At 53.4% G+C, this 16,121-nt stretch overlaps 1 protein-coding gene across 1 annotated transcript in view; it reads right to left on the minus strand.

The window, feature by feature from the left end:
* Positions 1-12,188: 12,188 nt before the first annotated feature.
* Positions 12,189-16,121, minus strand: part of MED27 (mediator complex subunit 27) — a gene marked incomplete at its 5' end in the record, with an annotated part of 88,594 nt that continues 84,661 nt past the window's right edge. Inside the window, 2 exons of the mRNA XM_010156219.1 lie at positions 12,189-12,323; positions 14,568-14,645. Of these exons, the coding sequence (XP_010154521.1) occupies positions 12,189-12,323; positions 14,568-14,645 (213 nt within the window). The remainder of the gene's footprint in view (positions 12,324-14,567; positions 14,646-16,121) is intronic.

Here is a 16,121-nt window from a genome sequence, read left to right on the forward strand (position 1 = left end):
GTCTCTGGCAGCTGTGTGCGGGTGCCCGGGACACCCCGGCGTCCCCAGCCAGGGAGGCCGGTCCCAAAACCCGCTCCACGAGCGCATCGCCTCCCTCACCCCCTTCTCCCACCCACTCCCAGGGACACGGCGGGTGCGGGCTTCACCCTGGAAGAGGTTGCTAAACTTCCAGAGTTTGTTACCCCTTGGAGTAGGATGCAAACCGCAGCGAGAAGCGGGATTAAGGAAAGCCATCCCTGTTTCTGCACAAAGCCTGGACTAAAGGCCTTTGGGCTGGGAAAACAAGGGGTTTTCCCCACCTGGGAGACCCCGGAGCGGAAGGGTCAGCAGGAGGGAAGCTCAGGGCAGGGAAACCCTTCGACCCTGCCTGGCCACTGCCGCACATTCCTGAGGGGTGGATGGAAACCACCGCAGAGCTCGTGCCTGGAGGCAGTTTTACGTCAGCGTGCAGAGACAAGGGCCAGCAAGAGGCAGCTGTGATGGGAGAGCAAACGGAGCAGGCATGAGGGGAGAGCCCCGCTGCTCAGCCAGCCGGCAAGGTTTGCCATGGGTGAGCACCCCCGGCCCTGAGCCGGCAGGATTTCCTGCCCCTCCTGGGATGGGTGTGAGCCTGAGCGCAGAAATGATCCAGAAATGCTAAAAACCAGAGCCTTGGAGCACCCAAGAGGTCCCCTATGACTCGTCGGGAGCCAGCGCCTCCAGCCCCGCAGCAGCCCAACCTGGCAGAGCCAACGCGCCTTTCGGATTATGAATAAAGATGGAGCCGCGGCGCCCCTCCCGCTCCCGAAGCAGCTCTCTCCGGCCGGAATGCTGAGTGCTGGTCCAGGCTGACGTCACCTAAACGCAGCTCTGGGGTCAGGTCTGGGAGAGGCGACGGTGTATTTGCACCGTTTGGGGGAAAACAGGTGGCTTTGCTGGATCCAGGAAACTTCTGTTCTTGGAATAAACTTTGGATGCTGCCAAGACCCGAGAGGTGAAGGGCTGGGTGGAAATCGCCGGAGACCTGGAGGGATTGCCAACCGCATCAGGGCGGCGTGCGTCAGCAGCATTAGCTCTCCCCGCAGCAAGCAATCTGCAAATGGTGCAAATTTGCTTTTCACAGTTCACCTGACCTGCTCAGCGGGCTCAGACGTGCAGCCGGGGTGTTCGCAGAACGGACTGCGGTAATGAGGGAGCGGAAGGGAGGGGGGAGAATTCAAACCCACAAGAGTCTGGGTGTCACTTGCGGGGGTGGCAGCAGCCGGCCCACGCGAGGCGTTATGCCCCGCGACGCTCGGCTGAGCTCGCTTTGCAACTGCATCCCAGAAACACCCGAGACTGCTTCCCGAGCCGGGCACCCCTTTGGCTTCCCCGTTTTTCCACCTGCTCTTTGCAGCTGCAGTCCCCATCCGAAGCTCTGGCTGTCCAGGGGGATCCTTCGGCCAGGTGAAGATTTCCAATCCTCCTGGATTAAAACCCTCCCATCATCAAACGTGACCGGACAGGGGGTCAGCCTGTGCAGGGAGCAGATGGAAGGGGCCATGCTTCCCCTCCCTTTGGAAAGTGGCGAGTGAATACCCAGTTCCCACTGGGATAAACGAGCCTGCTCGGCGCTGGGGGAAATGGCCCGGGAGGGAGGAGGCCGGAGGAGGATGAATCAGTGGGAAGAGCCATCCCAGGATTTACCTTTAGAGGATTTTTAGCTGCAGCCAAACGGTTCAGAGCAGGACGAGGAGAGGACATCGGCGTGTCGTGGCGTTACCTTTGTGCCAAGGTCTTCACGGCAGAGCCGGGAAACTAAGAGGGAGCTGAGGAGAAGAGAGAAGGTGGCGGCGAGTTTGACTTTTTCTTGGGCTGAGCTTCTTAAACGCGTGTGAAAGGACAGTGGCTTGAAAGCGTCCCTGGGGGTCTCACCCCTTGGCTTTTAGACCTTTAAAAGAAAATCTGCCAGCTCTTCACACGGGGCTGCGTGTGGGAAGGTGCCCGTCAGTCCCACGTGTCCGAAACCTGTTAGAAACCCCTGGGGATGCGCTTGAGCACCCTCCAGCCTTCACAGGGCACTGCCACCATTCGGCCCCTTCGGTGCCGTCCCGGCCCCGAGGCTGAACCCCCTCTCTGAGCAAACCGTGAGTGCCCACGCTTCACCATGGGCCCCCCCCCCCGCCAATCGGTCTTTTCCACAGCCACGAGCAGCCAGACACCTTTTCCCACAGAAACTGGGAATGTCAATCCCATTGCAGTCAAAGGGCGTTTGCTCCCTCCTGGGATGATGTCGTCTCAACGGTCTCCAACGGGCCACTGTCAACCCTGCACTGCGGAGGGGGGGGAGCGGGGGGTCTGCAGCACAGGCTGGTCGGGCACAGCAGATGTGATTGACGGCTCTGCTACACCACGTAGTAGGGTATTTCTCTAAGCCCATCCCTGAGCAAACAGCAGCGTGTGCCCCACACGCAGCGGCACGGTCTCTTGAACGAGGTGTGTAAACACAATGCGGAGGCGCTTAACGGGGTATAATTAAATCCTGGTGGGAGAAACACCTTCCTACAAACAGTGCTTGGAAAAGAGGACGGCCCAGTGCACCTCCGGCTTGTGCTGGGGACCTGACACCTCCCCTGGCCCTGTGAACCTGAGGGCTGCCAAGTGTCCCCATGGAGTGACACCCACCCCCCATCCCTCTTCTTGAGGTCTGGACCCCCTTCTCTCTTTTCCTTCCCCAGCAATATCACGTCCCCTTCCCATGCCACACAACTGAGATGGGCATCACAGTCCACCCCTTCTCAGCCAGCATCCCTAATCCCAGACCCCACGGGCACCCTTCAGAGCATCCCGCCTCTCCCGTGTCCCTGCGCCTGCACGACGCCGGAGCTCCCAGGCCCACACCCCCCTTCTGCTGAGCCTCTGTCCTCCAGCACATCCCGCAGAGGACATCCTTGGAGGTGTTATTAAACCAACAGTGGGATCCAGGCTCTTTGCCCAGACCCAACTCCAACCTCTTGCTCTTCCAGAGGCTCACAGATGTCTCCCCACGAGCTACTTCTATTTTTTCCAGCCTGATAAAGCATCTCCGCTCGCCCTAGAGCCTCACCTCGCGAGGTTTAACAGCTGCTGCGCTCCCTCCCAGGGATCGTTGCATCGCTGCACCCTGGGACTGGTCCAAGATCTATCAAAGCCAGTGGAAAACTCCCATTGACATCAATCAATCCAAGATTAAAAAGGGTTTGTAAAGCCTGTGATACCTCAGGGATGAAAGATAAAAATATCACTATTTTGATAATTTACATTTTAAAGAAATCCAATTTTCCATGGCCAATAAAAAACCAGCATTGCCTGTGGTAAGGAAAACTAGGAAATCGTTCTTGACCTACAGACCCTGAGCACAGGGGGAAAGCTGCTGAAGCCTAAGCCCGGACTTGGAGGATGGAGTGCAGCCCGTGTGCCAAAACCCAACTCTGCACTCGCACTGAAGAACGCTACGAGCCAGGAGACTGCAGCCCTGATGGCCTTGGGTGCAATAACAGAATAGCAAAAAACCCGATTTGTGCAGCTCCCTCAAACGAAGGGAGGAAGAGGACAAAATGCCAGGTATCCGAAGGTGTAAGTGGTTTGGAACAGAGGCCTACAAAGGAACAGCTTTGTCTGAAGGTGGTGAAACAACAGAACTAAAATAGCATCGAAGCGACCCAAGAGCGCGTTGCTCTGCGCCAAAAGCCTTTCAGGAGAAAGCTTTGGTTGGCAGCCCCAGTTTACAAAGCAATGGTTTAGAGGTGGGGTTTTAATTCCAGGTTTGGTTGGTTTTTCTTTTTCTTTACTTAATTACTTTGCTTTCTGAATGCCCTTTAAAAGCTTCACCTTTCCACTCCGCGCCTGTCGAGGAGCTTCCACACTGGGCTCGCGCAGAGCTCCGACGGCACTCTGCTTGGGAAGAACAAAGTAAATCCACATTTCATCTCGGGGGCTGAAGGTGTTACTTTTGGTTTATGTCACCACTATTTAACGATAAATATTTTCAGCGCTTCTGGTAGCCTGGGTGAGGGCGTATCGATTTCTCTACCCTCTGCTGAAAGGTGGCTTGCATGAGAAAAAGAGACAACTCAGCTCTTTTCTAGTTCGGAGCCTGCTAGGAAAAGGCCCGCGTTTGACTGTTTTTTAAGTAGTGGTGGACCGCCCCCCTTCCCTCATCCTCAAGAAAACCCTTTAAGAATGTTCTGAGACAAAAAATAAATACATTTTTGCTGAAATCTGTAAGAGCCCATGAACAGTAAAACAACTAAACGAATTAACAGCAGCAACCAAACGGGTTTGGAACCCAAGGTGTCAAATGTGGGGCTATACCCGAGGGTAGGAGCTCAATTTGTGAAGAAAACCTCCAGTTTGACCACCTCTTGTGCAAGCGTGGGAGTTTCTTGCAGAAGGCAGCATCCCCTGCCAACTCCAGCTCCGCCGAGCGCTCGCCTCTCCCTCCCGCTACGGTTACCAGGGGTCAGCAGAGCTGGAGCAGGGCTTCCCCTCCTGCTCTCCCGCTGCTCCGTGAAGGCTGGAAAAATGTCACGTATTGCAGTAATTGCGAGGGTGTCACCGTGTGGCTTCTCCACTCTCTCACATCAGCAATTTGCAGCCTTAATTTCACGGGTGTCTGTAATTATGTGTGTACAGCGAGGTGCACAGGAGAAACAGAAAAGAAAACCTTAAGCAGCTTCACTTTTTGGCACGTTTTGTTAAACACTCCTGGTTTAATTTCCTCATGTTTTTCAGTAGGAGAAAAATATTTAATGCAAAGAATCTAATGTGACTGCAATTTTCCACGGCTGTTGCCTCAGAACCACGTGCAGTGGTGGAGACTGAATCGAGTGGGAGGGGAAGAGCATGAGCACATCAGCCGCTCCCCTCCGGAGTGACAGAGGGGGAATTGTCACCCAAACCTGCGCAAGAGCTGGGTAAAGACCCAGGGAGAGAAAACGAAACATTGTTAAGTCTCCTGCTAAGGTCCTGGTTTAGAGATTCTTGCTCAAATCCAGCCTTTTGGGACCTCACCTGCCTCCGGGGGCTGGGCAAAGCTCTTCCACCCGCCGCGAGCAGCTTCACCCCCTCCCACGGACACCGACATCGCCGCGGGGCCATTCTCATCTGACATTTCGCTTTCCCTCGCGTCCCCCGGCGGGTTCCAGCCTCTCCAGCTCTGGGAACCAGCAGCGGCTGACTCTTCCATCGTGTAGAAAACACGCGGGGCCCACGGGTCGCCCCCCCCTGCCCTAGAGATTGTTCGGAACCAAGGGAAGCCCCATTGTCATCCCGCAACCCCGGCAGGTGGGACCCAAGCGCCTGTAAATCAAAAGGCTGTTGCTTTCTTCGCGACATTTAAAGAGGGATCGTCAACAGTAGCGAGGCTATAAGAAAAGAAAAAGGGCTAAAAATACCTTAATAAAGCCAAAACGCAGGCGGGAAGTGCAGATGGTGAGAGACAGGGGCACGGCAGCGCCGCACAGGCACAGGCTGCTTCTCCCCGCTATCCATTTTATTTTTATACCAAGGCTACGGTGAAATTTCCTGCTGCTGATTCTTCACCTGCGGATGCGAACGAGCAGCTTGTAGTCAGAACCCACCGACACGTTGGTACCGTGGGTTCACCGGAGCTGGTACCTAAATCCCAGCCCGCGTTACTGTTTCACGAGTAAACCATGTTCTCGATGCAAACGGTTGTTCTCATGAATTCGAAATGATCTCCCCAGTAATATTTTTCACACGCTGTTTTCCGGAGACGTTCCCCAGCCGGTTGGCAGGAGCGACCGGAGCTGTTGAAGAGCGACAGAGCTGGGCGCGGGGCACGCGGGCGCCTTCAAACCCCGAGTGACCGGCCTCAGCACCTGAAGAACGCGGCATCTCCGCCCCTGACGCCAGCCCTCTGCTTTCCAGAGCAACATTCCCACCTGCACAAACCCCGCCCTTACCAACTACGAGGACTCTCCTTCAAATTAGCCTCCTTATTAACATAAAAAGGCAAATACGAGAAATACTCACCCCGGGTTCTCACAATTCAACGTTCAATAAAAGGCCGTTTCTGTCCCCATGCCACACTTCACCTTTTCATCCCTTTCGTTTTTGCAGCACAAACCTGGTCATCAGGTCCCAGTGCCCCGATGAGCTGTAGAGGACAAAATGCCGGGTGACAAACCACCCCTGGTTGCTGTGGAGGCACAGGACCCTGACCTCCCAGCGGGCTCAGCGCCCTCCCCGTGTCAGCACGGAGCACATCTGGAGACGCCTCCGGGTTTGATCGCTTGGTTTTAAAAGGGAAGGAAAAAACCACGACCTCAAAAATTCTAACAGGTTGCTGGCCCGTACGTGTCTGTACAGGAGTAATCACCGGGTACTGAAACCAGCGTCCCTCAGAGCAAGAGCGGTGACGCAGCCCCCGACCGCGCCAACGCGGCTTTGTGCCGGGGCCGTTGGCTCTGTCCGTACCCCGTCTGCTTCCGACCGACGAACAACCACGGGCAGAACAGCCCATTCCTGACGCGAAGAAACAGGGCGAAGCCGGCCCGTCCCCCCTTTACCTGCAGAAAACCTCTTCTGCAGGCACCGGGGGTTCAGGAGAACCGACGCCCGGCCAAGCCGCGGTGCGTTCCCGATGAACTGTGGGAATCGGCGACTCGGGCTGGGAGCTTCCGACCCGATGGAGGCAGCAGCTCCCACACGGAGCTGGGGCAGGGGCTCCAGGGCACGATCAGGGCACTGACCTCGCCGATGGGCGCTGCGCTGAGGCCGCTCTGCACCCGACGGCACGGGTTTGGATGAAATCCATAGCACGGGGCTGTGCCGAGGACAGGCAGGCAGAGGGGTGGATGGCAACAGGAGTGTCTGAGGTTGGGTAGCAGCTACCGAATCCGACTGCTGAGCCCCCCCTCCAGCACCCCACTGCGAGAGCGGGTGGAGGCACATCCCCCACCCTGGCTCTCTGGGGTATCGCAGCGGGCAAGGGGTGACCGATTCCTGGCGAAGGACTCAGACCAGTCACGGGGCAGTTACAGGGGTAGGAAGATGCTGGTTTGCACTCCCTTCATGCAAACCCTCCACCCACCATCGCCCAATCCCCCTGGGAGGTTTAGCTCGCCCTCACCCCTCACCGATCTGGAGACGCTGGAAGAGGCAGCGCCCAAGAGGAGGATCCTCGACACCCGCCACAACCTGCCCGCCCCGCTCAGTGCTCCCCCCACCCCTGCACAGCGCAGAGCTCCAGGGCTTTCAGCTACAAACACCCTCATATTTAAGCTGCATTTTTACCTTGAAAAGCAATTTGCAACCCCAAATTTCTGACAAGCCTCGCTGAAACCACACGCAGCGAGTTTGCGGGAACGATGCTTTTACCCACCTGCAGCCTTGGGATTCAAGTCGGATGAATCTCCCTTCACTTCATCATCATCACCACTTCAAAAGCAAGACAAAGCGGGCCTCACGTGCGCTTCCAGAACTCGCACGCCTTCCAGAGCACGGGGGCAGCACCGTGAAACCCCGAGGAGCCCCCGGGGGGCTCAGCCCAGAGCGCCCAAGGCAGAGCGCGGCTGGTACCCAGCCCACGTGCTGTGGGTATGGTGGGGGGGCCTCACTCTTCCCATGCGATGGAAGGCTTTGGGAGAGACCAAAGAGAAGAGGCGAGCACTGGAAGCCGTCTTTAGGCCCTTTTCCAAAAGCTTGGGCAGGAAAGATTCCGTCTTTGGCACGAGGAACCGCAGCTGGCACTTCCCGCTCCCCCTCTGCACATCTCACGGGTTGCTATTTATGCTGATCACTCCCAGGGTGCCCAGCTCCCCGTTAGCCTAGGGACTAATTCAAAAAATGCATTTGTTTCCAAGTAGACGTTAAAAACTTCGTAAGGAGGTAACAAATGTACAAGAGAGGGAAGAGAAGGCAAAGGCTTTTGGTTAGAAAATTAAAGTTGTTTGCCATGGCTTGATGGCTTAATCAGTCGATCAATATTGTTCACAGGGCAGGCAGGGAGGGGTGATGAAAAATGCATGAGGGGACAAGGGAGACCTGGGAGTAGAAAATTAAAAAGTCAGGCTGTTACATTTGTCCAATATTGGCAGAGAAATTGAAGCGGTTTGGGGAGGGGTGCTGGGAGGGAAGGGGGGATAGGCACACGTATCCGCTGCGGGTTCCCTTAACGAGAGAAACTTTCACGTTAATTAAGTTGCTTTCTTAGCAAAAAGATGGATTTTGTGACCTTTAGCACTGGCGAGCGCCGCAAGCACAGCAGGTGGGGTTGGCACATGGGAAGATAAAATGGGATTTCTTCCCGTCAGGGGTGCACGGAGACCGGCTGCTCCACGCGGGGCAGGGGCAGGACGGCGGAACGGAGCAGGGTGAGACGGCGCTCCCCCTGCAGCGCTGGGCAGGCGAGCACGTCGCCGTGCTCTCGCCAGCGACGCTGGAGCCACGCAGCTCCGCAACACGGACAACCCGAGCCGCTAGCAGCTGCCCCCTTCTTTCTGCACGGGGAGTGGTTTCCTCTAAATCTGGCTGCTCTCAATCCTGCGGTGGCACCGGCCTTGCAGAAGTGAGCACCGGGAGCACTGCGGCGCCAGAAGATGCAGAGCCGGCCACTCTGGAGGGACCGCGGTCCTCGCTGTTTGCCCCAAAGATCTGAGCCCTTCCAAAAGCTGCAACAAACCCCAGTGATAAGAAAAGCAGCAAGGTCGCTCATCCTGCGATTAAACGGCTTTTTGTCCCCCACCCCTTTTAACGAGGGGTAGAAAATTAAGTGTCCAGTAACCAGGCCACAAAGCTGAGGAAGAACACCAAGGCGCGGCGCAGCGGGACGGGCTGGTCAGCGAGAAGCCGTCTCCCAGGTCCCGTTCCCCACACGGGAACCTCGGGGCGAGCTCCTGCCTTGGAAACCCGCAGCTCGGAGAGGAGCGGGCATCGGCCACCCCACGTTGGCATTCCCAGGACAAGAAGCAGACGGCTGCACCTGCATCGCTGAGATTCCCGAGCTTTACAAGAGCTGAGCCACCTGAATCCCATTCCCCAAATATTCCAGCCCGTTGCACTCGGAGCTCGCAGGGATAGAAGTCACTCCTTCCCCAGCGCCTCTACGGGGGCAGACGATGCCCTCCCGCTGCAGTTTCCTGGGGGAAGGAACGTGACAAACAGGTTGCACTTTGCCAAGACCTTTGGACCGAGGTACCTACCGTGAGTTTGCTGACGCTCCATCCCGCTCACCAATTACAGGTTTGAAATTTCAGGCTCAATTAGTACAGCCTGGCTGATGCTGTTTTCTGCCACTAATTATCTCCAAGTGCCAAGAGACAGTTCCACACTTAGCGTGAGCTTCAGGATGTGCTCTCCGCACCGTTACTCAAGTATAAACAGAACGGAGCAGCCAGCAGCGCCCAAAGCTGGTTGGATACCGCACGGTGACCTTTTTATTAACCAAAAAGAAGCTGACGCCATCAGAAAGCCAGGCCGTCTAATTAGCACCGGGACAGGACGGAGAGCGGGGCTGCTTATTTCCAAGGCTCACTCTCACCCAGGATGTGCACGCCGTGCTGTCTCGGGTGATCTTTGTACCGAGAGGCTGCTCGGGTCATCGGGTAGCACAGAAAGTTGTCACTGGGTAGTTCGACCGCAGATGAATGCGAAACGGCCATTAGCCCACTCCTCCGGCAACGCTTCTGCTCGGGGATAACGAGTAAAAAACCCAGAATCAGGTCTCATTTTCTAACATCCTCAAGCACACAGACGGTCACTCTTCCTACACAACGTTGTGCCTCCAAAGGAGGGACAAACGCGTGTTTTAAGTTCCTCTTCCACACGAGCCCGTCCTGCGCGGGGTCCCGTACCCGCAGCTGCCCTTCCCGCACCACACGCTGCCCTCGCAGGACGGCGCCGCTGTCTCTAGGAGCTCGGGCTTCCACGTCACCAGCAAACACAGGTAACGTAGTACCACACGAGGACAGGGTGATGCTCGTTTCCACAGCCATGAAACGGGCTGTTCCCTAAGTGCTGTAGGTTCAAGCTCAATTAAACAAGCGCTGTAAAAATCTCCGAATGCCTTATTTCAACCAGCTGCAAAGAAGAGATTCGCTCCCCTTCCTGCCCTGTATTTTTGTCCCCCCGCCCCCTTACTAAGTGGGATTAACTTCACCCCAAACTCCCCACTGAAAAGCAAACCGAGCCGTGCCACCACCAAAGCCCCCGAGAAGGGCGTCTCTGCTTTCTGCGAGAGCTTTTCCCCCAGGCAGAAGGAACCTCAAAAATCAGTCTGCAGCTCTCCGCCTTAATGCCGATTTACCTGAAAATTAACCGTGACCAGCACCTCCAGAGCCCCTTGCCAGCCCCCAGAAGCGAGCTCGGCCCTGCAGCCTTCGTGGCTGCGAAGGGAACGCGGGTGCCCGGCGTGAGCGACAGCCGAATTGATCTCATGGCTACCGGGAGGTGAGAGGTGCATGAGTCCACGGGCCCGCTGGAATACATCCGCAGCTCCTGAAGGAGCTGACAGATGAGGTTGCTAAACCTCTATCCATATCTGAGTTGTGACAGCCTGGGGAAGTTCCCACTGATTGGAAACGGGGGAACACAACCCCCATCTTTAAGAAGGATCCAGGGAACGACAGGCCAGTCAGTCTCACCTCTGTGCCTGGCACGGTCATGGAGCAGATCCTCCTGGAAACCACGCAAAGGCACACGGAAAACGAGGAGATGGTTGGTGACAGCCAAAGTGGCTTCACCAAGGGCAGATCGTGCCTGATGAACATGGTGGCTTCTACGATGGGGTCACAACCTTGGTGGATAGAGGACGGGTAGCCGCTGTCACCTACCTGGACTTGTGCAAAGCCTTCGACACTGGCCCACATGACATCCTTGTCTCTAACCTGGAGAGACATGGATTTGACAGACGGACCGCTCGGTGGATAAAGAACTGGCTGGATGGCCGCACTCAGAGTGGTGGGAAACGGCTCGATGTCCGAGTGGAGATCGGTGACGAGTGGCGTTCCTCAGGGGTCGGTGTTGGGGCCTGTGCTGTTTAACATCTTTGTCAGTGACATGGATGACGGCATTGAGTGCACCCTCAGCAAGTTTGCCGGCGACACCAAGCTGTGTGGCGCGGGCGACAGGCTGGAGGGAAGGGATGCCATCCAGAGGGACCTGGACAGGCTGGAGATGTGGGCCACTGCCAACCTCATGGAGTTCAACAAGGGCAAGGTCCTGCACCTGGGTTGGGGCAATTCCCAGGGACGACACTTCACCCCCCCAGGCCAGGGAGCATTCAGCTGGGCCAGGGACCTTCCCAGTCTCTGGGTGAAGGAAGAGTAGCTGAAGCTCACAGGTGCTGAACAATCTCACCTGTTCCAAGTGGAATGATCACTGGGACGGATCTTACTCTCCACTGGTGTGTTGGATGTACATTTTACACGGTTTAGGGAATACGCTCTTGTGTCTGTGCTGCAGAAGCTGGGCTTTAGGGCTGAATTCCTTTACTACTTTCAGCTCTAAACCATGACAAATTATACTCACTGTCACTGCTCATCACACCTTTGCTAACCACTTAATACATGCAGGTTTTGCTAACGTTTTTCATTACAGTTTTAGTAAAGGGAAACATCTGTTTCCCCCCGCCCTGGAAAGCGCATTGCATCTTCCAAGCTGCCTTTGAAATTCCATCTTTAATCAACGCTATAATCTCTTCCACAAAAAGACCAGCGCTCAGAAAAGCAGCCTTGCAACAACTCCCTCTCCCCCCCCATCATATCAGCGTGCGTGTTTAAGCGTTTTCCAGTTTTTCTAAAGAACAGAGCAGCACTGAAAAACCCACACCAAACCCAAGGATTCTGTTGATCAAATAATTAAATGAACAGCACCAATTCTGGAATACAAAATTTATTTCAAGCTTAGAAAAGTCTTCAACGTTGCAAATTCTGACACAAAACACAAACTGTACACCGGTACCTTCGTTAACATTTAGAATAACGATTATTACTTTCACATCTCCCCACAGGCACCATTTCAACTCAGAAGCAAAGCGGTCACGCTTCTTACCGGCTTCTTCAAAACGCCTTGGTCCCACGTGTCCCTTGCAGACTGATGGCTTTTAAACAGTCAAACGTGTTAGTGCAACCACGCTACGCGGTACAGGAAGAAAGGTTGAGAAATGGAGCCACCAGCTCTTTCCCAGCCCGACGCGTTCCCTCCTGGCGCTCCCAGTGGCCAGGCTACTACTGCCTGCAAGTGTCGTGGAAAGCCTCGAGAGTTCGGAAATCCCTCCATGTGGGTGGCAGGCCATCCTGCAGAAACTTTCCGCAGCGCTGGCATGGAGCCTGGAACAGCTTTATGTAACTTCTTAACCAGGTCTAAGAGGAAAAGGGAGAGAAATGAAGAAACCTGGATATGGACGTCCCCCCTTCATCAGCACGCCTGTCGAAGCGAGAGCAAGGACAGAGCACGCACTTTGGTGAGGCCCCAGCAAGGAATGCAGTGACTTTATAAACAGAAACATGCAGAAGGCGATGACAGTATAGCTGAATTCCCACTTTATTAATCAACTTTTGCTGTTTCAGTCACTTAAGCAAACTTGTTAATAGAAAGCCGCAGGCCGAGCAGGGGGTATTCGCAGCCAGAGAATCACAACGGAAGGCAAACAACGCTCCTTGTATTTTGGCTGGAATGTAATTGCTCTTGATGGGGACCATCTTCAACCAAATATTGGTTTGTCTGTTCCTATGATCATCTATCACACCCCTGCTGCAATCATGCTGCAACGGCCCGAAATCTTCAGAGCTGAAGACACAGGGACTTTCACAGCAAGCTAACTTCCTCGCTGATGTGATTTTAAGCTCCATACTCACTGGTTGTAAGAATACTGTACCATTTGAAACCTGATCACACTGATAAATGGCTAGAGAGGAGGCTAGTGCTGAGCAGCAGAGCTCAGTACTTCAGTGTTCCTTGGGGAAGCTCCTGCCTCCGCAGTAGCTTGTTCCCATCGGCATCCACAGCAACGGGCGCTACCTAACTCAATTCCCAGCTCAAGGAGATACACAGCTAAAAAGCACCTAGACCAGCAGATTTATGCCGTGAAGGATGCACATGAATCTTGTCATTTAAAGTCCTATTGAATTACATCGATAAGAGAAAATTGTTCTCTGAAGAAGAGGTCAGCCGAGTTTATTGAAACAAATCCTTCCATCTTCATCAGAGCTTCTCTATAGCAACCGAACCGTCGGCCGTCGATAACTCTCCTCCAGAAGAACCAGATCTTCTCTGGGTTTAGCAGTAAACAGGGGGACAAGGGCAACAGAACACTACAAGTAAATTGCTGTTATTTACTTCGGCTTGGATGGGCTTTGCTTGCACTACAGAGAAATCGAATTTTCTGAACCATAACACAAAAAAATAGGTAAATGAAGTTAAACTGTGCACTTGAGACATCTGTGTGTGTGTGTGTGTGTGGGGAAGTGCTCTTCATTCCCGTCAGGAAATCAGGGCTTCGCTCCATCCTGCGTGTGGGTTGCACACCTGACGGGTGAAAGGACCAGCACAGTGACCCTTCTGGTGTTCAGCTGGTTTCGCTTCGCTACAAGGTTCTGCAGGGTTTTGCCCAATCAGTGAGGCAGGCCCGGGGCTTAAGCAAACGTGCTACTTGTTCCATTAAACACTAATTTTCAGAAACACGCTGAAACATGGGTTTGACCAGGAAGAGTTGCCTTCACCTTTCAAACCCGATTCTTTTAAGATGGACTCCAAGAGAAGAGACTTTCCAAGTCTCCCACCATACCCGCCTCCTTATCAAACCAACCAACCAGCCCAGCAGGTCAGGGCGCCGGAGCACTCTGAAATCACACGGTGGCAATAAAGACGGTGCCGTACGCACCGCGAGACAGCGAATGGCAAAGTCAGAGGTTGTTCGCAGCCGTCTCAGCTGCACTGTTGCTGCAGGTGAAGGGGAAACATAATGGAAGGAAAAGAAGGAAAATGGCTGAAAAGCAGAGGAAATCTCTCTCTAAGGGCCTCCTTTGGGAGGTGCGGCAGAGAGAACAGCAAGGAGTCTCCACTGCCAAAATGAACCTTGGTGGAAGGAATTCTTAATCATAAAGCCTTGCTCTCACCCTCTGATTAACCAGGCTGCTTATACACATGTAAAATTCTAAATGTAAGCAGAATTCAAGGTGACAAACCTGCGTATCTAGCTAGAGCAGCATTTGATTAATTTTATTTAGTAAGAAAACAGTGGGATACGCCAGGAAACATTTCCTTGACCCCCCCAAACCACCTGCTGTTGTGCTGGGCGAGTCCATGCAATGGACTTCCTGCTCTCTTCAGAGATGACCCAGACTAGCTCTGCAAATAGGAACCAAGCTGATACCGAGACCTGTGACAGAAGAACTCTATGCAGCTCGGCCTTCCAGCGCCAATTATCCCAGGGTAACGAGAACGAGCTCCTTATCCAGGCAGGAGATACACAGAATTACAGTCAACCTCTGCTTTCCAGTTTAAGTGTTTTACGTGAAAAGACAACTGCCTCAGAACTGCCTCATGTCAATCCCTGCAGGCATGCTCAAGTTTATCTGGAAAAATGTACCTTCCAACACACTTACCATGAAAGACCTGACTACCACGTCCGGCATCTGAGGCAGCTGGTAGTGCAATAGAGCCGTGGTGGCATGATCCGTTACCTGTATCAGACAAAAGCAGAACATACCCTTATTCATTCTGTATTTCAGACCAAGCAGTGTTAACCTGCAGGAAAACAGTGTAAATTCCACGGGGAAGTAGCAAACCAAGGATTACATGACTGGGAAGACAAAGTAATTTTGGGTAGCTTTTCCCAGCTAGCTTCCATTCCCCCTGGCAAGTATCAGAAAACTTGAAATATTTTAACCCTTGCAGCCCTATTTCAGGTTGCTTACGTTGCACAAACACGAATTAAGCGCTCAGGTTAATTTCCTTTGAAACCAAGAATCAATTAATATGATTATGGTTTACAAACACTTGCATTAGTAAAAGATTTCTGATAAAAAGCTTTTTAATTTCCCAGACAGAGCTGTAACAATCTCTTACATCTGGGAATTACAGCTAGACAGAATACATAAAAACATATATTTATAATAACAAGAATAATTGAAGAAAAAATATCAGGAAAACCAACCAATGCTTTGATTTTTTTAAAATCACTACCATTTTTTAATTATTCTGGAAGGGAGCACTTTCTGACACTACGACACCATTCACTAGTGGCGTGCAGCCCGTCAGCTTCCCAAGCTCTCTGCACAGTCACCAGCGTGCTTCTCAGAAGCTCGAGGCTTAATGCAGAGATTCTTTGGGCTGGGCTGTCAGAGACCTCAAATGACACAATCACTAACGCTCTTTCACATCTTGCAACCTGTAAATCTATTCTCGGTCCTCATCAGTGATATCAAAGCATCCACCCAACTACCCGACGGTCTAGTTAGCCATTAAATTGTATTTTCTGGTTTTAACAGGGAGAAGTGGTGCACTTCTCACGGCCTCTCAACATGCTATAGTAAACTTTGGGTAAGATACAGCGTGAACTGGAATTACAATTGCCATTCCCAGCAACCTCCACTTGTTCCCATTCGGACCTGTCTAATTCAGCAATGTGAATTGTGCTGAAGCACTCTCAGCTTTCATTGGAGAAAGAGGCTCATGCCTGAAGCTATTCAGGGAGGTGAATCTGCAGATGCATTCCTGAAGAAATCCATGTGCAGACAGGCTCTAATTCACACCACACAAACTTCCTCCGCAGCACACGACATCGAGTCGCTCTGTCCTACGTGGAAGCCAGCTTTATCTTACACTACGGGTTTAGAAGCCGATTCTGCTCCCCATCATCCGTGCACACGCCGAACTCCAAACGCTGCTCCATTCAGTGTGAATACGCCGACATTTGGAAGGGAAAAAACACTTTCTGGGGCTGGGCACGTTCCTTCCGGTGGGTTTGCAACAGCATTCGCAAAACGGGCCTCAACCTGCTTCAGCCATTTAGATGGTACCAGTTAAATTAAGGGAACAGCATGGCTAACAGCGCGTTAACAGCGCTGCAGAACTCCAACCAGTCGTCTCTCCCAAACACATCTCGCAGCTTTTAGAAACGACTGTAATCCCAGCCCCAGTAGCTATGTGAACTTTCT

Source organism: Eurypyga helias, unplaced genomic scaffold (assembly GCF_000690775.1).
Source record: "Eurypyga helias isolate BGI_N326 unplaced genomic scaffold, ASM69077v1 scaffold17927, whole genome shotgun sequence".
Taxonomy (NCBI): domain Eukaryota; kingdom Metazoa; phylum Chordata; class Aves; order Eurypygiformes; family Eurypygidae; genus Eurypyga; species Eurypyga helias.